The sequence below is a fragment of the Aegilops tauschii genome, chromosome 5, assembly GCF_002575655.3.
Source record: "Aegilops tauschii subsp. strangulata cultivar AL8/78 chromosome 5, Aet v6.0, whole genome shotgun sequence".
Classification (NCBI taxonomy): domain Eukaryota; kingdom Viridiplantae; phylum Streptophyta; class Magnoliopsida; order Poales; family Poaceae; genus Aegilops; species Aegilops tauschii.
This window is the reverse complement of record NC_053039.3, coordinates 494,528,434-494,549,278: the sequence shown is the minus strand read 5'-3', so window position 1 is coordinate 494,549,278 and position 20,845 is coordinate 494,528,434. Positions and strand designations below refer to the sequence as shown.

Genomic DNA, 20,845 nt, shown 5'->3' with positions numbered 1-20,845 from the left:
GGTGCAGATGCAAAGCAATGGGAAGAAGGGGTGGAGTGGAAGAAAATGGGACCGGGAAGGGGGGATGGGTGGGCCGAGGGTGTCGGAGTCCTACGTGTTTACTGTCCGGACTCCCACAAAGCTCCCTCACTTTGTCTCCAATTTGCGGGAACAAATGCGTCTGGACCACGCCGCGGACCGATATAGGTTCGCATTGAATGGCTTTTGCCATCCGGAGAGTGCGTCCTGATGTATGCCGGCGGTTTACGGGTCCGCCTTAGAGATGCCCTAATATACCCAGTGGAAACCGGTGAAAAACAAGTGAAAGATATCTTTCAAAGGTTTCAAATAATATATTCTTAGAAAAACACAGTATCATAGAGAAGTGACGCTCTAAACACACGTCAATTAAATTTCAGTTGGGAGCTACGAAAAAACCAAATTCGGCAATCAATTTGAAATTGTGAACGCATGCATTTGAGCTCGAGGGGGAATGAAAATGGAAACATAAGCAAACCAAAGGAGTACAAGAACCCAAGTCCTGACACAACGTCATTCATATCTGTTTGAACTGCAATTACACCTTTCGAGTTAGCAAATGATTAGTCGACATGAATACAACAACACCCTAGTTAAATTAAATTGTAGAAGTGATAATAACAAGAAAAAAGATGCAACTCCTCCCTTCCTGCGTGTCCTACGTAAGCTATGCACAGATGCATATACATATACACTCACACACATGTATAGACGTGTTTGCTTGCTGCTACGTGTACTGGTACAAAGAATCAAACAGCGTGCTCGAATGGATCATGGATCCTCGGGCGCGTACATATGATATCATGGCGCGCCGTCGTCGCCCCCGCCTTGCTTCTGCGTGAGCGCGATGCCGGTGCTGCCTTCGTGGGCGCCCTTGGGGCTGCCGGCGCGCGGGCTCCCCGAGGGCGACCCGCCGTGCTTGGAAGACTGGGCCGCCGGCTTCTTCTTGACGCCGGCGCGCCAGCTCTTGAGCGCCTTGGAGGTCTGGTCGTCGAAGATGGACTGCTTCATGGTTGACCCCATCTGCGACACCAGCGCGTAGAGCGGCAGCGTCACGTAGCTGCACAGCACCTGCACCACTGCCCTGCATGCATACACCGCGCGCCGGACAAGATCGTATCAATCTTGGACTCCATGGTTCATTTGAGGTTTGGTTGGTTGGTTGGTTTACCCGAGGCATAGCCGCGCGACGACGAGCTTCTTGGAGTCGTTGAAGCACGAGTCCATCCCGTACTCGTACTGCACGCATCAAATCAAATCAAATCAAATCGAGCTAGATTCATGGTCATCAAGATGGATGGCACGACGGAGGAGGGAGGTGAAATTTACCAGGATCCAGAGGAAGTAGATGATCTGGAAGCCGTTCTGGAAGAGCGTGAAGTGGATGAGGAAGAGGACGAAGGTGGGGCGGCTGAACCAGAAGTAGCTGTCGCTGACCTGCACCAGCGGGATCCCCTGGATCACCGCGTGCCGCTCCGTGATGTCGATCGCCATCCGGCAGATGATCCCCTGCAGCTTCGTGCCCACCGACAGGATGATCTGCACGCGCGCCACCACCATCCACATTCCATCAAACCATCCACCAGTCCAGAACTCCAGATTGAGATTGAGTATCTACCAATCAATCAATCATGGAGGGATGCATGCATGCATGGTACTAGATTGAGGTTGAGATCGACTTACCACCAGCGGCATGATGGATATCCAGAGCATGGTGTGCATCCCTGAAATCATTCCTCGTCAGGTGGGAATCATTTTTTCGCGAATACGCAAAGCTTGCGTATCTTTTATTGATAGAAAAGGTTGAAATGAGAATACAATGGGGGGGGCATCACATGGCACAACCAAAGGTGGCGTAAACATGGTGCCGAAGCAGAGTGACATGGGATGCTCAGTTAGGTGGGAATCATGGAGTGGTTTGTTTGGTGGATCTAGTTAATTAGCTGATTCACTCACCGTTGATGTTGACGAGCAGGAAGATGAGTGCAGACGCCCACAGAATAGGGCTGCCAAAAAAACCACAACGCTCAGAGAAACAGTTTTTACTACGAAGTAGTAGTCATGTAGAGTACTACTATACAATGCACGGACCGTTAGGCAAGATATTAATTGCATTGCATGATTATATTACTCCTAGGCAGACACTGGTTTTAAACATGTTTAGCGCCGTTGGATAGACACGATTGATTGAACGGGTGAGATGCGTTGGATCTCCACAACTTGCTCTTTTTATATTAAGTAAGTATAAGTATGCAGTTACAAGTATAGATTTGCCAGGAAGAGATTCAGTTAGCAACATGGCAGTATGAAATCACTAGAGAGGAGAATGAAATCGTGTCGCTCCGGGGCGACACGGGCAGCGCCCCCTTCTTCGAGATCCTCCCTTCCCGTCCCTCCGCTTGTCACCGTAGGTCGACGATGCTGAGCAAAGCCCCGTGCGTCTCAGTAGCGACTGACCCATCTTCTCCCATCCTGGATCACCTCGCTCTGCTCTGGGGTGAGGACCGCAACCTAACCCTAGCCCGATGCGTCGCCGTCAGTTCCTTTCCTCCGCCGTCATTGGTTGGTCGCCGACGAGGGGCTGGGTGGTCAAGGCTAGAGGGGTATGTGACCATCTTGTCTAGTACGTGGTCGAGGAGTGCAGCCCGGATCTAGTTCCTGCATATACCCAGATCCAGTCATCGACCTAGGTTGGGTTGGTCGTGACATACGGGTTGTGGTACCTCTGGCTTGCTTGTGGGTTGGGTTCCTCGGCAGGGTCCTTCCCACCCAGATTGAGGTGTGGATGGGTGCGGGCCGCCGACGAGCTCGGCCTCGGCTATATCGGCCGATGCCGCAAGCTAGGGCCAATCTGGGTCTTCAGAAGGGTCCTAGTGGCTTCCTCCGGTGGACATGGACGAGGAAGAATGCAGAGGATGCGTGAGGTTGTGATACCGGAGTTGGGGTGGCAACCCCTGGATGGCGGGTTGCAGGTTAGCTCTTAGCTCTCTAGCGAGCAACGCAACGGTGGTGTTGATTTCTTCCTTTGCCGATGTGGATGGTGTTATGGGTCGTGCCCAGATCTTGATATGTAGGCCTAGATCCGGTCGTTGTGGACGTTCACTCGAGGGGGGCTCGGTGACCTAGCTACCTTGGCGTGACGCGAGGAACATAGTTAGCGAAAGGTCTACACTTCGGCACTAGCAACGACACCGCCTATGGGTGTCGTGTCCCTTAGGGGGGGGGGGCGTTGTTGTGGTCCTCTTGCCAGCAGAAGGGTTATGGGTGGAAAGTCATGTTTGCTCATCTGAACTCGACGGCGGTGGCACGATTCCATGACCCTCTTGGGCGTGTCATCCAGGAGCCCAAGTACCATCCGGTCGCAGCGAGGTGGTGTCTTCGTCTGAGCTTGGATCGTAGCTTGACACATCGTTGGCTAGGATGTGTGGCGGTCTTGTTCACCTCCTATCTTTTACATGTGACCTCATAGCCAGTGTTCTTCATCTCAACTGCCCTCGGCATGATCGGCACTCCGGGGGTCAGAGCAAGAAGGCAGATGGGCCTCTGCGATGAGAGTTTGGCGAGGGTGTCGCGGTGAAGTCCCGGTGGTCCTTCCAGGAGGCACCGGTTCGTTCTTCATCGATCTCATGGTTAGCTTCGTGTTATGGTCACTCTTGAACTCTTGCCTGACAACAAGGTGGTGACGTCCAGTAGTGCACATTCCTCTGTGTTGCTTTTTTTGTTTGTTTGTCTGTTTTTTATCTGCTTTGTAAAGGGTTTCCTCAACATCTTGTATCGTTCGGCCGTGTTACTTTATCTATAAAGTAGGATGAAATCAATTTTTTTCTTCATGAAATTGGTGAAGTGAGTTGTTATTGTTCACCTGATCCCGACGATGACCTTGAAATCGTCCTCGAGAGACCGCTTGATGTACTTCTGGAAATCAAACTTGCTGCCAGGAGCCAAATGAACCTGCAACAGCAAGACCACAATTAAGGATTTCTAGCCGACATGCAGATTACTTGGTGATTAGTGCCTTGGTACTTACGTTGACGAAGCTGTGGCGCAACGCACAGTAGTCGGCCCTCCGGACCGATCTGAAGAACTGCCTGAAGAAGTTGCTCTGCGCTCAGAGTTGCATCCATGGGTCAGCAAAACGATGCAAACATTGTGCTCTGCCTGAACTCTGAAGGAAACATTTCGCTGATCAATCTAGCTTACGATGTAAAACGAGGCCGGGGTCTTGTTGAGGACGTTCATGTGCTGCCTGACGAACGATGTCTCGTGCGTAAACCTGAATTGCGACGGATCTGCGGCAGCAATGGCGCCGCCGTTAGCTCAGAGGAAATTAAAAGATCGACGTGTGTGCTTGTGTTTTAGTAGCTCTGAAGAGTGAGAGAAAAAAAAAATGGACGCACCGTTAGTGACTTCTTCATCTTGGCCCACTGCTTCTTTTTCCCACTCTTTCCATCCTCGTATCTGCAATCAATTAATGGTGAAATCATCACGCATCCCTCGCAACCAATGAGGCAATGATCGAGTTAATGGTTAAGAAGAGAACAGTGATTAATTATGAAATTTCTAGATAGACCTTGGCTCTGCCGAGTGCCATGGTGGTGGCACTGTAGCAGACATGGAACACGGCCAGGAAGAAGATGAAGATGTGCAGCTGGTGCAGAGCGTTTATCGATATGAGGGACACCTTCCCCTGCAATTGATTTCAGGGATGGAATTCGTCTTACTGCCGGATGCAAAGATTTTTCTTTTCCCCTCTCTTCATCAGCAAATTAATTGATTACTGTAGATGAGAATGAGATTGGTGCTGACCGGGGGGCATTTGATGTTCATGTTGGCCTCACTGAGCATCCTGTGGGGGACGCTGAAGGAGGTGGCCTCACTAAGCATCCTGTGGGGGACGCTGAAGGAGGTGGCCTCACTGAGCATCCTGTGGGGGACGCTGAAGGAGGTGGCGGTGAAGGGATTGGTGCCGAGGCTGAAATGCTCCTCCGGCTGCTTAGCGCCGTGCTCCTCCGCGGGGGCGCCGTGGCCGCCGTCCTTGGCGATCTCGACCTCGACGGTGGCCTTCTTGAGGCGGCATGGGAGCATGGTGTCGGCGGCAGCCTCGGAGATGCAGATCTTTATGATGTAGCTCTGCCCGAACACCAGCAGCAGCGAGATGAACCCCAGCACCATCAGCTCTGCACCACATCATCAACATCCATGTCGTTACGTGTCATTAAATTCATAGACCATCAATGGCAACCCTCGGTGCCTTCTTCCTCACCTGCCTTGACCTTCTCAAGGGCTTCCACCATGGCCTTCTTCTTCCTGTGCGCGAACCACTGAAACAACGAACCAACACCACCATGCATTTGCATGCATGTGAGCAGAGCAAACAAAAGCAGATTGCTTGGCAGGGTGACATGGATGGTCTGACTGACGGACCTCTCCGACTTTGTGGAGGCCCATCTCCAGGAGGATGGAGATGAGGACGATGACGCCGCAGACGGAGGCGACGGCCCATGTCGGCGTCTGGTCGAGCTCCCTCGAGTTGCCGCCCCCTCCTCCCCCGCTCATGTTTGCTCTGCTGCCGACCCGCGGCCGGCCGTTGCGTTCTGGCTTGAGACGGCCGGGATGAGAGGCGGGCAAAGGAGGGAGACGGGCGAGAGGGTGGCGCAGATAAACTGGAGACGGGGTCAAGGAGGAGGAAGAGGGCGTCAATGGCCGATCGAGTCGGAGATTCGTCGTTCTTCTTGCTCCGCGTGCGTGCATGCGCGGTGAGCGGAGGAGAAAGCGCTAGCTGCTCATTTGCAGACAGAGGCTGCGCGCGAACCACGCACGCTCCGTCAATAATTCTCTTCTCTTTATTTTCTGCTATATACATCCAGCCCGCGACACGTGGACACTAATTGCAACCATCCCGACTCCAGCCGCACCGAGTAACAGATGCCTCACATGGGAAAGAGTAAAGTCTATTTTAAATCTTGAATTCGTACGTCTCGTTGGAATCAAACCTTGAACTCTTAATCCGTGAAATCGACACCCTATGCTTTCTAATCCCGGTCAACCTTGACCTTAGGCTGTTTGGCGCATCAGAAAAAGCACGATCCCGACCGGGTTCACTGGCTACTCTCACTGACGATGCAGGTCGACATGTCAGATTCATCTGCTTCCTTGTTCTCTTCCAGCCAAATGGATTGATCCCCTCCTCATATTCTCTTGACAAAATTCCTTGTGTTTGCATACGCATGTAGCAAACAATCAATCAGGCAGGTAGTTGCATAGCTTTGTACTTGCGTCTCATTGAGTTAAATCAACCTAGAGCTGACCCCGCAAAAAAAAAACCTAGAGCTGGGGACACGGCGCTGCACCTGGCCGCAAGGCACGAACGTACGGTCATCGTGCGACGGTGGAGAAGCTCATGCTGCTAGCGCCCTTCTCTTCTCATCTTCAGCAGGGAGCCGCGGCGGTACTTCTCGCTGTCATCTCCCTCGAGTGCGGCAGGGAACCAAGAAGAACTGCTACCCCTCCAGTGCATCCTCCGGATTGAGGTCTGAAGCGCGGTATTTGCTTGTCGGAGTTTGTGGATCATGCCGCTGGCCGGAAACGCGTCCACTTCTGCGACTCATCTTCACCGGCGCGTGGGCGGACGTACAATGCTACGCCGACGTGGTGTTCTTCCGTGGCGCGTGCGACGCCGAGAGGCCGACGTACACGACGCCAACTTCCACGCCTCCTGTGCGTGGGGCGAGGCGGTGCTCGAGGGTTACTGTGCGTACTGTTGCGCGCCGCCGCCGTCCACGTCAGGTCATTGCCTTGAGCAGGTCTTTGCGTTGCTAGTCATGTTGTTTCCGCCGTCCTCCGCATCGGCATCAATGGGCACACACTGCTCCGGCGTTGAGAAGGGACGCCCCGGCGGCGGTGCTCTGGAGGGCCCTCGCCGACGTTCAATGGTCATCCTTGCGCTGGCCATCCTCTCGGGGCGGGGTGCACACCAGGAACAGAAGACGACATCGGGGCGTTGAAGGCAAGCGGCACACCGCTCGGATGTATAGAGTAGGGAAGATGAATATGACATGTAGGCCCGCGGAGTCAGTGACAGAAACAATTGTTCCCGGCTGGGATTGTCTTTTTCCCGATGCAACAAATATTGTAGGATTGGTTTAGGGTTGAAATTGATCGGGATGGACGAATACAGGGTGCAGATTTCAGGGATTCAAAGTTGAGGGTTCAATTCAGACTATCTCTACGAGTTTAAGGTTTAAAATAGACTTTACTCCATGAAAATTAAGGGCATCTTCAACTCCGACCCCGCCCGCATATCAGTCCGTTGGACAGTCTAAACACATTTTTTCCCATACACCGGAAACAAACATGAAGACTTTGCGGACGTCTGGATAGTTGTCATATCCGCGTCTGATCGCCCTGGCTCATAAAAAAAAAATCCACCCACCTCTCATGTGATTTCAATCGAACGCTCGAGTCGCTTGCTACGCCGCATTCATACCGACCCAGAGCATGCAACAGCCGACATTGATGCTGTGATTTGACCGGATGGGAGGGTGGCGCAGACGAAGGCGACCTCTCACTGTCGGTATTGAAGTGGTGCGTCGGCCCGGAGAGCACCGCCCGACTGAATACACCTTTTCGCCGCATTCAAACGGCCACAGACTGCCCATCTTCCTCCATTAAACCCGTTCCTTGAAAATACTAATTCTTCAAGTATCGAAGTGGCAACATCTAAGATATATAGAGATGGAAAATAAAAAATGATAAAAAAATGACAAATTACAGAATGACCGTCCTATCCTTGATACTTTGAAAATGAGTTCAGTTTAACTAAGAATCTGCATGTTTGGCAACACTGGAGGAATATTAGTTTGCTAGTCTGTTAGAGGGTATCAATGAACTATTTTAAACACAAGCTGAGAAGCAGGAGATACAGAGAGAAATCAATAACCAAAATCTAATTAGCAACAAAAGAAAAGATGAATACATCTAATTTCGATGAACAAATCATATGTACTGCTATGTGAACCTAGAGCTTTAAAATTGAAGACCGATGCGTGCAAAGATCAGTACCAGAGGGAGCGGGGGATGGATGACGTACACGTACCGCTGGGATCTGGATGATGTGCCGCTTGCCCGTCCCTGCCGCCGGTTCATTACGGGGGTGCTTTGCCTGCATAGAGCCCAACCAGGCCCGCGTTGAAAGGAAGAGGCCTGTTTGATTGTCTGGTTTCATTATTGGGCCTGCATCGCACGTTTTTTAAAGCAGCCTAGAGCCTGACTCGTTGGAAATGCTCGAATCTGTAGTTTCTCTAGAGCCAGCCCGAGCCGAGCGCACCGAGCGGGCCCTTGCACAAGTGGAGACCGGAGGGATACGAGGTCTTCTTCAACCTCCAGTAAGCTCCTATCTAATCTCCTCCCTCTGATCTACATAAGCTGCTGCGATTCGAGGTAAGCTCTACACGAAAAAGATGCACTTCGATGCTACGGTTCCATTCAGGCGATCGGTTCGTAGTTTCGTCACTCGTAACTTCTTAATTTCGTCTTCCCGTTCGGAGCTATTCTGGACGAATTTTGTCAGATTCGTCGCGCACGATCGATCATTTGAAATTTTCTTTGACCAGCAGCCTAATCTCGCAGTTCCTCACAACATTTGTGTTGTAAGTTTTTGGTTTTGACGATCGTAGCTTCGTCTCTCTTTGAACAGCAGTCTACTGCACTGACGCCGCCATGTCGAGCTCCTCTGTCCTCTGCTCAAAGCCCTCTATTCGTCCCTCTCGAAGCCGAAGCCCTTCCCCTTGATCTCCTTACCCACGTCCTACTACACTAGAGTCGTTTCCGGCGTCGCTCATCTCGGCCTACTCTCTGTCGTCCTCCTACTGCACTGATGCTGCAATGGCGCGCACACTACTTTCTTGTGTCCTATGCCTCCGTGCACACTGCAGTTCGCCACGCCGCTGACGGGGTCGATCATCTTGGCCTCCTCTCTCTCTCGCCCTACTACACTGGAGTCGTTTCCGACGTCGATCATCTCGGCCTCCTCTCTCGTCCACTGCACTAATGATACCATGGCGCGAGCACCACATTCTCCTCCTCTGTCGATTGTCTTTGCGTGAGCACCGCAACTAGTTCGCCGACGGTGTCGCTCGCCGTGCCGTCGACGGGGCCGCTCGTCCACGACTCCATGCTCATCATGTCGGACACGGCACCACGACCACTATCCACTGCAATCGCCATGGTCCGGCGCACACTACATTTTTTCTCCCCCCTTCCTCTGCTAGCTCTTAACCCTGTGTGTTAAGTGCAAGTGCTAGCTCTTAATCATACCCCATGCGGGCAACCAAACAACATGTAGTTGTATGCGTCGAGACAATGCAGGGAACCAAACAACGTGCCAAAGTTGATCCCCTAATGCAGGAAGTCCGTATGCAGGCAACCAAACAACTTGCAGATGTCGCATATGAGGTTGTTTCTCCAGAGTCAGGCTGGGTTGAGATGTGTATGCAATGCAGCTACTGTTCACTACTACAACCAAACACGCCCTACCTAGATCGATAGAATTTGGGAACAGGGAAGGAAACTGAACCAGCACATGGCGTGCGCGCATGGTGCAACCTGAAACAGTTTGGGCCTATGGGCCAAGGCGTGGGTGGCGAGGGAGGATTGCAAGCTGGGCTAGCCTCTGTTTTTGGGCTGAATTGGTTAGCTAGCACGTTTATTGCATCGGTTTCATTTTTTCTTCTACATACACATGATATACAATACATATACCTAGTTTTTTTTGGCAAAAATAATGGTATTCAACTGAATACCCTTGAATTGAGGTGGGCCCGCCCCTGGATATAGGCGGCTGCAGCCCAGCTCATGGATGCAGAATCTCCAAACCGGTGCGACATTCAACAACTCGCCGCTCCAAGCCAGCTCCCTGAGGAGCGGCTAGTTGCACCAGGTCGGCACGCGGGGGAGCACGGCGGCATGGGCATCGTGGCTGCCATGGACGACGCCGTTTGTCCCACTGCTCTCGTGCCCGGGACTGTCCCATATGCTTTCAACATACACAGAACCGCACCCTGCCGGCAGAGAAAGAAGTCGGCTTTGCAGAGATGGACGAAACGATGGCCAGCACGTCCGCGACTGTCGTCATCATTGAGGAAAAGTAGAACACGGAGGCCGCCGCCGCTTGGGTCCCATGAAGGCCACCATCGAGGCGACACCGACATACACAACCGGTGTCTTGCCCGGTAGTAGGCCATCATCGTCCCCTTCCCCTCTAGCTGAAGCACATTGCGCGGGTTCCACTCGAATGAGCAGCGCTGACGAACATGGGGAAGCGAGCAACCCGTTGCGCTGAAGCATATACTCTAGGGCTCACGACAGTCCCGCAGCGGGCTGCCGGACATGGGGAAGACAATGGAGATTCACCGGCGACAGCCGTCGACTAGTCAAGGGTATCTGTGCTGTCCGCATGGATATCCGCTGTAGACTAGCTTTACCTTACTCCGGTATAGTTTTAGTTAAAAAATGCTGAAAATGTAATGAATGTCGTTCGGTTTATATGAAATCAGTTGTGTTTACATGAATTTCGCCCACTTGGTTCAAAAAGTTGTTGAAATAAATGCGAACAGTGTTGGACGGCTGTCTCCCGCATCTGTATCCGCGGATTGGGCCCGCCTTGTCCGTGGACGGATGCGGGGAAGGGAGGAGAGGGGGGATTTTGCGGTTCGCCGTTGGATATGCCCTAACAGTGCCAATGGGCTCATAAGATGAGCTATTCTTTTTCTTTTTCCACTAGGCAATTGGCCCTGCGTTGCAAAGGATACAAATATTCTAATATTTTAGCTCGTGGTTTACCAGTTCATATTAATATGATTGTGTAGATAAATATGACCAAGTCTTGCCTATGATTTATCTACCCATATCATAAGATTTTATTTTGTATTCACTTATTGGCTTATCAAAGAGAACACAAGTTTATTCGGTAAGCTAATAAAAGGTGAGACAGTTAAGGCATTGCAATACGTTAGCTTGTGATTTACCTGCTCATATTAATGTGATTGTGTAAATAAATGTTCATCAAATCATGTCTGTACAAACAACAACAACAAAGCCTTTAGTCCCAAACAAGTTGGGGTAGGCTAGAGGTGAAACCCATAAGATCTCGCGACCAACTCATGGATAGCAAGCTTCCACGCACCCCTGTCCATAGCTGGTTCTTTGGTGATACTCCAATACTTCACGTCTCTCTTAACGGACTCCTCCCATGTCAAATTTGGTCTACCCTGACCTCTCTTGACATTCTCCGCATGCTTTAGCCATCCGCTATGAAGTGGAGCTTCTGGAGGCCTGCGCTGAATATGCCCAAACCATCTCAGACGATGTTGGACAAGCTTTTCTTCAATAAATGTTCATCAAATCCTGTGTGTGATTTACCTTATTTTTATGAGAAGATTGATAAGTAAATTATAGTAAAATTGATTCAGAAGATAAATCTATTAAGGTGATTGATTATCATATGAGGAAGGTTGGACGAAGAGGTTATGAAAAGAAAGGTGAAACGAGAACCTTACATTCTTTTTAAGTAGTATAAGTAGAGATATGGTCACCGAAAAGGACCGGATTTCACTATCAACGATAACAGAACAAAAAAGAAGAAAACATGAAAGCATCTTGCCATCTTGGTGCAAAATATAGTTGTTGCATAGTACGCTCACTAACAACATCCAAAAAGAAAGAAAACGCAAGGCTAGATGTAGGATGTAGGATCAAAAGTATGTCTAGAGGGGGGGTGATTAGTCTACTGACAATAAGAACTTATCCTTTTCCAAATTTTAGTTGCGGGCATGTTTTAGCAATACTACCAAGTCAAGTACACCCTACACATGCAAGTCTAAGAGTTGAGCAGCGGAAAGTAAAGACTTTGCATATGAATGTAAAGAAGGGATCGGGGAAATCAAACACAATGAAGACATGATGATTTGTCGTGGTTCCAATGGGTGGTGCTATTGAACATCCACGTTGATGGAGATTTCAACCCACGGAGGGTAACGGGTGCATGAATCCATGGAGGGCTCCACCCACGAAGGGTCCACGAAGAAGCAACCTTGTCTATTCCATCAGGGCTTACGCCCATGAAGGACTAGCGTCACTCGGGTAGATCTTCACAAAGTAGGCGACCTCCTTGCCCTTACAAGCTCCTTGGTTCAACTCCACAATCTCTTGGAGGCTCCCAAATGACACCTAACCAATTTAGGAGATACCACTCTCCAAAAGGTAATGGACGGTGTTGTTGATGATGAACTACTTGCTCTTGTGCTTCAAATGATTGTATTCCCAACACTCAATCACCCTCTCTTAAATTTGGCTTTGGTAGAAGAGGGGATTGAATGAAAAGCAACTTGGGAAAGGCTAGAAATCAAGGTTCAAATAGTTGGATTGGAATATCTTGATCTCAACACATGAGTAAGTGGTTCTCTCTTAGAAAATGTGTAATGGAAGTAGTGGTTCGTTCTGATGGCTCTCTTAAAGAGTCGGTGGGGGTGGAGGGGTATATATATAGGCAGCACAAAAAATCCAACCGTTACAAGTCTTTGACTCAACTCGGTGACACCGAGCAAAAAATCTCGGTGAGACCGACTAGTGCAAAAGACTTGACCATTAGGCTTTTCGGTGAGACCGACTAGTGCAAAATACTTGACCATTAGGCTTTTCGGTGACACCGAACAGAATGAGTCGGTGTGATCGAAGTGCAATGGCTAGGGCAAGACCTCATTTCGGTAGTTTCGATCGTTTCATCTCGGTAATTCCGAAATGAAGCAACTTCACTATAGAAACCTGGTCAGGCCATCTCGGAGGGACCGAGGTCCATATCGGTTGTACCAAAACGTTAGGGTTTGGCATCTGGCAATGTATGGGGTCATCTTGGTGGGTCTGGATGCAAAGGTTTCGGTGGGACCGAGATGGACATTTAGGGTTTTGGACAGGTGTGATGTGGAGAAGTGGTTGAGGATTTTGGAGCAATATCACTAAGCACTTGAGCAATTGAGTCATGATCAAAATCTCAGCCCCTTTTAATAGTATTGGCTTTCTTATGGACTCAATGTGATCTTGGATCACTTAACCAAAAATGTAGAGTCTTGGAGCTTTTCCTATTCTTGTCCTTAGCATTCTGAGGGGTCCACAATCACTAGTCCTTGCCATGCCAATCATTGATCTTCTCTGAAATCTATTTATTAATGAGCATTAGATCAATGACTCATATGTTGTTATTAATCACCAAAACCACCCGGGGATTGGTTGCCCTTTCACTAGAACAACATGTATTAGAGCATCTCCAGCCGTTGGTCCCCCCAGGAGGCTTAAAAATCGCCGCCTGGGGGCGAGCCGACGCTAAAATCGGCTTTGGTGGCGATTGGGTTCCCAGCCACCACCCCCAGGTCGCCCCCAGGCGCCGATATCGGCCCATTTTTGGCGCAAATGTGCCCGCTTTTCGGCTCACTTTCGGTGAAAAATCGGCCCGATATCGGCGCAAATCGGCCCATATTCACCGTGGTTCGGCACAAATTCAGCAAAAGTAATTTTTTTTATCACATGGTGCATCATAGAAAATCAATAGAAATCAAATAGTTCAACAAATAGTTCAATACAAATTATATAATTCAACAAATAAAACTCATATTTCATCACACGTCGAGTTAGGCGTTGCCCTTGAGCCTCCATAGGTGCTCCACCAGATTCTGTTGCTGTTGTTGATGCACCTGTGGGTCTCGGATCTCCTGACGCATATTGAGGAAGGCAGTCCAGGTTGCCGGTAGCTGGTGATCAACTTGCACAACATGACCCTACCTGTAATATGGTTCAGTGTCAAACACTGGATCTTCCTGTTCGCTCTCAATGATCATGTTGTGCAAGATGATACAACAAGTCATGATCTCCCACATTTGATCTTTCGACCAGGTCTGAGCGGGGTACCAGACAACAGCAAATCAAAATTGGAGCACACCAAATGCCCTCTCGACATCCTTCCTGCAAGCCTCCTGAACCTTCGCAAAGTGGGAGTTCTTGCCTCCTGGCACAGGGTTTGAGATAGCCTTCACAAATGTAGACCATATCGGATAGATGCCATCAGCTAGGTAGTATCCCTTGTTGTAGTGCTGCCCGTTGACCTCAAACTTCACCGGAGGAGAATGACCTTCAACAAGCTTGGCAAAGACAGGGGAGCACTGTAGCACGTTAATGTCACTGTGAGTTCCTGGCATACCAAAGAAGGAGTGCCAAATCCAGAGGTCCTGTGTGGCCACTGCCTCAAGTACCACACTGCAACTGCCTTTGGCACCTTTGTACATCCCCTGCCAATCAAATGGACAGTTCTTCCATTTTCCAATGCATGTAGTCGATGCTTCCAAGCATCCTAGGAAATCCTCTTGCTGCATTGTGCTAGGATCCGAGCAGTGTGTTCAGCATTGGGTGATCGCAAGTATTGCGGTCCAAACACTGCCACCACTGCCCTGCAGAACTTGTAGAAACACTCAATGGTCGTGGACTCGGCCATGCGCCCATAGTCGTCGAGTGAATCACCGGGAGCTCCGTATGCAAGCATCCTCATAGCTGTCTTGCACTTCTGGATTGAGGTGAATCCAAGTTTGCCGGTGCAATCCTTCTTGCACTTGAAGTAGCTGTCGAACTCCTGGATGGAATTCACAATCCTAAGGAAAAGCTTTCGCCTCATCCGATAACGGCGCCGAAATACTTTGTCGCCGTGCAGTGGAGCGTCAGCGAAGTAGTCGGAGTAGAGCATGCAATAGCCTTCCAGACGATGCCGGAGCATGCAATAGCCTTCCAGACGATGCCGGTTCTTTGCTTCCAGCCGCCCCGGTGCCGAGCCACCTCGCCGCGGCTTTTCATTGCTCGCGAGCAGGCGGGCGAGGGCGGCGAGGGCCATGAGATGCTCCTCGTCCTGGATCGGCATCGGCTTCCTCCTCCAGCAGTGCCGGGAGCGCCTCCTTGTCGTGCAAGTCCATCGCCGAAGACCTGGCAGGCATGGTGGGCGCACAGCTGCTGGTATACCGCCTTGCGCGGCCAGAGCGCCGGAAAACTCACCCGGAAGGTGGTGGAGAGGTTGCCGCGGCAAAACATTCTCTCTTTTCCGGCGGGGAATGGCCTATCTAGCGGTGCTGGGCGGAGGGCAGCGCCGGGATCGACAGGGTGGTGGCCGAGCGCGCGGGGATGGGGGGCCAATCTGGACGATTGCCTTGACTTTTTGTCTCACAGTGTGGACCAGGCGTGTTTTCCCCTTTCGCCGGAGCCCCCGAGAATCCCCTAGTGCGCTGGGTTCGGCCTGGGATCGCTGGGCCCAAAAACGGGCCGAGCCGGCAGATTTCAGCGTCTTGGGGGCGCGACTGGGGTTTTTTTGGCGCCGGCGCGAAAAAAGTCGCCTTGGGGCCTGTTGGGAGCGCGGCTGGAGATGCTCTTAGAGCATCTACAGCCGGGTCCCTCAAACTCCCGGGCAGGTCGCCCGGTCACTGATCGGTCAAAAAAGTCGACCCACTCGGGCACCTCAAACCGGCCTTAAACACCCGGGCTGTTGATGTCGCTTGAAGCTACGTCGGTATTTCCCCATGGGGAAGGGATGATGCAGCACAATGGCGGTAGGTATTTCCCTCAGATATGAAACCAATGTTATCGAACCAGTAGGAGAACCAAGCAACACAACGTAAACAGCCCCTGCACACAGATAACAAATCCTCGCAACCCCACGTGTTAAAGGGGTTGTCAACCCTTCTGGGTACGGTGAGGGAGTCCTGGATTAAGGGGTCCTCGGGCGTCCGGACTATGTAACATGGGCCGGACTAATGGGTTATGAAGATACAAGACAGAAGACTTCTTCCCGTGTCCGGATGGGACTCTCCTTTGCCTGGATGGCAAGCTTGGCGTTTGGATATGTAGATTCCTTCCTTTGTAAACCGACTCTGTACAACCCTAGGCTCCTCCGGTGTATATATAAACCGGAGGGTTTAGTATGTAGAGGCAGTCAAAATCACAACCATATAGGCTAGACTTCTAGGGTTTAGCCATTATGATCTCGTGGTAGATCAACTCTTGTAATCCTCATATTCATCAAGATCAATCAAGCAGGAAGTAGGGTATTACCTCCATCAAGAGGGCCCGAACCTGGGTAAACATCGTGTCCCCCGTCTCCTGTTACCATCGACCCTAGACGCACAGTTCGGGACCCCCTACCCGAGATCCGCCGGTTTTGACACCGACATTGGTGCTTTCATTGAGATTTCCACTATGACGTCGTCAGAAGGCTCGATGGCTCCATCAATCATCTACAACAATGCTGCCCTAGCGGAGGTTTTCTTCCCCATTCAGATCTTTGCGTTCGGCGGCTTCGCACTGCGGGCCAACTCACTTGCCCATCTAGAGCAGATCGACAGCTACGCCCCAGGTCACGAGATTAGTTTTGGAAACCTGGACTATGTCGCTGATATCCGAGGAGACTTGATCTTCCAAGGGTTCATGACCCCAACCTCTACGCTGCCCTAGATCCGGAGCGCATCACCAGGTCCGAAGATGGGATTATCGAGCCTGCCGGACTATCTGCGGCCGCTAAGCCCAGTACGGGAGAGCCGGATGAGGTTGGTCAGCCATATTACGCGCTGATGGTATAGGCTCAAGTGCCTCGTCATCGAATTGAGGTAGCAATTTGCGCTTCGGGTAACTTTTGGTTGGGCGCTCGAGGCCGTATTCCTCGGCTGCCAGGACATTAGTCCATCTGTTGTTGAGCAGATCTTGATCAGCTTGAAGCTGTTGCTGCTTCTTTTTCAGGCTCCTTGTAGTGGCAATTAGGCGGCGCTTAAAGCGCTCCTGCTCGAGAGTTCCTCAGGCACGATAAATTCCTCGTCGCCGAGGCTCACCTCGTCCTCGGAGAGTGGAAGATAATTGCTGTCCTCCGAGTCTTCGTTTACGGCCTATACATCAGGGCTAACTTGCCGATCTTCCCGATCGTCCTATTCGAAGGTTGGCTCGACGGGGTCTTCTTTGTCTTCGGCATCATCCGGAGTGATGTTGTCTCTGGTGCCGGTATTGCTATCTTTTCCACGGCGTGATTTAGAGCGGTGCCGCTGACGTCGGTGCTTGGGCTATGTTTCAGGAGGTTTATCCTCGACTGGATCTTCTTTATCATCGCCGTTACCCTCTTTGGGTGCGTCCAGCATGTACATGTCATACGAAGAGGTGGCCGTCCAGCGTCCGGTAAACGGCGGGTTTTCCGCCTGCTCCTCTCCAGCATCGGCGTCCATACCGTCGATGTCTTCGGAGCCGTAGTCGAGCATGTCAGTTAAGTCCTCGACGGTGGCTATGAAGTGGGTGGTGGGTGGGACGTAAAATTCCCTGCTCTCAGCCACCAGATCGATCTATGGATCGTGGAGGCGTGCCCCGACGCGCGACGACGGCTATCTAGCCGGACGGGACAAGCATAATCATGCCCGGGCCGAAAACCGCAGACGGACTCCATCCGAGCTACACCGGGACTTGGCCCGATATAAAGGCACCGCACACCGCCTCTGCTTCACTGATGAAGTAATGGAGCACGAATTCCCAGAAGGGTTTAAACCCGTGAATATCGAATCATATGATGGAACAACAGATCCCGCGGTATGGATTGAGGATTTTATTCTCCATATTCATATGGCCCGCGGTGGTGATCTTCATGCCATCAAATACCTCCCGCTAAAACTCAAGGGACCAGCTCGGCACTGGTTGAACAGCCTGCCTGAAAACTCCATTGGCAGCTGGGAGGAATTGGAAGACGCCTTCCGCGACAACTTCCAAGGTACATACGTCCGACCTCCGGATGCCGATGACTTAAGTCACATAGTTCAACAGCCCGGAGAGTCAGCTAGGAAATTCTGGACTAGGTTCCTAACTAAAATGAACCAGATCGTTGACTGTCCGGATGCCGAAGCCCTAGCGGCCTTTAAGCACATCATCCGCGATGAATGGCTCGCCCGACACCTCGGCCAGGAAAAGCCGAAGTCCATGGCAGCCCTCACGACACTCATGACCCGCTTTTGCGCGGGTGGAGACAGCTGGCTAGCCCATAGCAACAATAGTTCAAGCGAACCTGGCACCTCTGAACCCAGAAATAGCAACGGCAAGCCCCGACGCAACAGGCACAAGCGTCGAAGCAACGGTGATAATATCGATGACACGGCGGTCAACGCCGGATTCAGTGGCTCCAAGTCCGGCCAGCGGAAAAAGCCATTTAAAAGGAACAATCCGGGCTCATCTAGCTTGGACCGCATACTCGATCGTCCATGTCAGATCCACGACACCCCCGACAAACCAGCCAATCATACCAACAAAAGTTGTTGGGTCTTTAAACAGGCCGACAAGTTAAATGCCGAGAACAAGGAGAAGGGGTCGCAAAGTGAGGACGACGACGAGGAGCCCCGTCCATCGAACACTGGGGGACAGAAGAAGTCCCCCCAGGTTAAAACTATGAACATGATATACGTTACCCATATCCCCAAGAGGGAGCGCAAACGTGCACTCAGGGACGTCTATGCGATGGAGCCAGTCGCCCCAAAATTCAACCCATGGTCGTCCTGCCCGATCACTTTCGATCGCAGGGACCATCCGACCAGTATCCATCATGGCGGTTCAGCCGCACTGGTCCTTGACCCAATCATTGATGGATTCCACCTCACGCGAGTCCTTGTGGATGGTGGCAGCTGCCTCAACCTGCTCTATCAAGATACAGTCCGCAAAATGGGCATCAATCCATCAAGGATAAAGCCCACAAAAACTACCTTTAAAGGAGTAATACCAGGTGTAGAGGCTCGCTGCACGGGTTCAATCACATTGGAAGTCGTCTTCGGATCTCCGGACAACTTCTGAAGCGAGGATTTGGTCTTCGATATCGCCCCCTTCCGCAGCGGTTATCATGCACTGCTCGGACGAACTGTATTTGCCCGATTCAATGCGGTGCCACACTATGCTTATCTCAAACTCAAGATGCCCGAACCACGCGGTGTCATAACAGTCAATGAAAACACGGAGGGCTCCCTCCATACCGAGGAGCACACCGCAGCTCTGGCAGCAGAAGTACAAAGCGACCTTATCAAGCAGAACCTTAACTCGGCGGCCAAGCTCCCGGACACTGTCAAACGAGTCCGGACTACTCTACAGCAGGGCAGTCCAGCTCGTCAAGAGCTCGACTAGCAATTTGGCTCCGTCTCCGTCCCGACCAAATGGTGTTGTACTGATAACCCACAAGTATAGGGGATTGCAACATTTTTCGAGGGTAGAGTATTCAACCCAAATTTATTGATTCGACACAAGGGGAGCCAAAGAATATTCTAAAGTATTAGCAGTTGAGTTGTCAATTCAACCACACCTGGATAACTTAGTATCTACAGCAAAGTATTTAGTAGCAAAGTAGTATGGAAGTAACGGTAACGGTGGCAAAAGTAACAATAGCAGTTTTGTAGTAATTGTAACAGTGGCAACGGAAAAGTAACTAAGCAAAGAGCAATATGTGAAAAGCTCGTAGGCATTGGATCGGTGATGGAGAATTATGCCGGATGCGATTCCTCATGCAATAGTTATAACATAGGGTGACACAGAACTAGCTCCAATTCATCAATATAATGTAGGCATGTGTTTCGAATATAGTCATACGTGCTTATTGAAAAGAACTTGCATGACATCTTTTGTCCTACCCTCCCATGGCAGCGGGGTCCTAATGGAAACTAAGGGATATTAAGGCCTCCTTTTAATAGAGTACCGGACCAAAGCATTAACACATAGTGAATACATGAACTCCTCAAACTACGGTCATCACCGGGAGTGGTCCCGATTATTGTCACTTCAGGGTTGCCGGATCATAACACATAGTAGGTGACTATAGACTTGCAAGATAGGATCGAGAACTCACATATATTCATGAAAACATAATAGTTCCAGATCTGAAATCATGGCACTCGGGCCCTAGTGACAAGCATTAAGCATAGCAAAGTCATAGCAACATCAATCTCAGAACATAGTGGATACTAGGGATCAAACCCTAACAAAACTAACTTGATTACATGGTAAATCTCATCCAACCCATCACCGTCCAGCAAGCCTACGATGGAATTACTCACAAACGGCGGTGAGCATCATGAAATTGGTGATGGAGGAAGGTTGATGATGACGATGGCGACGGATTCCCCTCTTCGAAGCCCCGAATGGACTCCAGATCAGCCCTCCCAAGAGAGATTAGGGCTTAGCGGCGGCTCCGTATCGTAAAACGCGATGAATCCTTCTCTTTGATTTTTTTCTCCCCGAACGTGAATATATAGAGTTGGAGTTGAGGTCGGTGGAGCACCAGGGGGCCCACGAGGCAGGGGGCGCACCCAGGTGGGTAGGTGCGCCCCCACCCTCGTGGACAGGATGTGGGCCCCCTGGCTTGGATTCTTTCGCCAGTATTTTTTATTAATATCAAAAATATTCTCCGTGAAGTTTCAGGTCATTCCAAGAACTTTTATTTCTGCACAAAAATAACACCATGGCAATTCTGCTGAAAACAGCGTCAGTCCGGGTTAGTTCCATTCAAATCGTGCAAGTTAGAGTCCAAAACAAGGGCAAAAGTGTTTGGAAAAGTAGATACGTTGGAGACGTATCACATACGTACCGCGCTTACATAACTACACACTCAAAATACCATGGGCATAGACGGAGGCGTAACTTTATTGTGGCCCATCATACGGCTCACACATATAATTTTCCTTTTCCTTTTTACCATTTTTGGTCTCTTTTTCACAGGCCCTTCCCGACGGCCTGATCATCGGTCCTT

At 50.6% G+C, this 20,845-nt stretch overlaps 1 protein-coding gene across 1 annotated transcript; it reads right to left on the bottom strand.

The window, feature by feature from the left end:
- Positions 1 to 271: 271 nt before the first annotated feature.
- On the bottom strand, positions 272 to 6,336 carry LOC109783283 (MLO-like protein 9). Its single transcript, XM_040388549.2, has 13 exons — positions 5,443 to 6,336; positions 5,282 to 5,339; positions 4,825 to 5,195; positions 4,589 to 4,705; positions 4,416 to 4,476; positions 4,219 to 4,307; positions 4,046 to 4,120; positions 3,881 to 3,969; positions 1,975 to 2,024; positions 1,702 to 1,742; positions 1,348 to 1,557; positions 1,190 to 1,257; positions 272 to 1,102 (listed from the first exon to the last, which is right to left on the bottom strand). Exons 1-13 carry the CDS (start codon positions 5,767 to 5,769, stop codon positions 820 to 822), a joined length of 1,839 nt encoding a protein of 612 aa, XP_040244483.1. The 5' UTR covers positions 5,770 to 6,336; the 3' UTR covers positions 272 to 819.
- Between the last annotated feature and the right edge of the window lie 14,509 nt (positions 6,337 to 20,845).

Coding starts and splice junctions, on each gene's coding strand:
- LOC109783283 (XM_040388549.2), bottom strand. CDS start 5,769: ATGCACGCACGCGGAGCAAGAAGAACGACGAATCTCCGACTCGATCGG. Junction 4,308..4,415: donor AGATGAAGAAGTCACTAACG/GTGCGTCCATTT, acceptor TTGCTGCCGCAG/ATCCGTCGCAATTCAGGTTT. Junction 1,258..1,347: donor TCTACTTCCTCTGGATCCTG/GTAAATTTCACC, acceptor TGATGCGTGCAG/TACGAGTACGGGATGGACTC.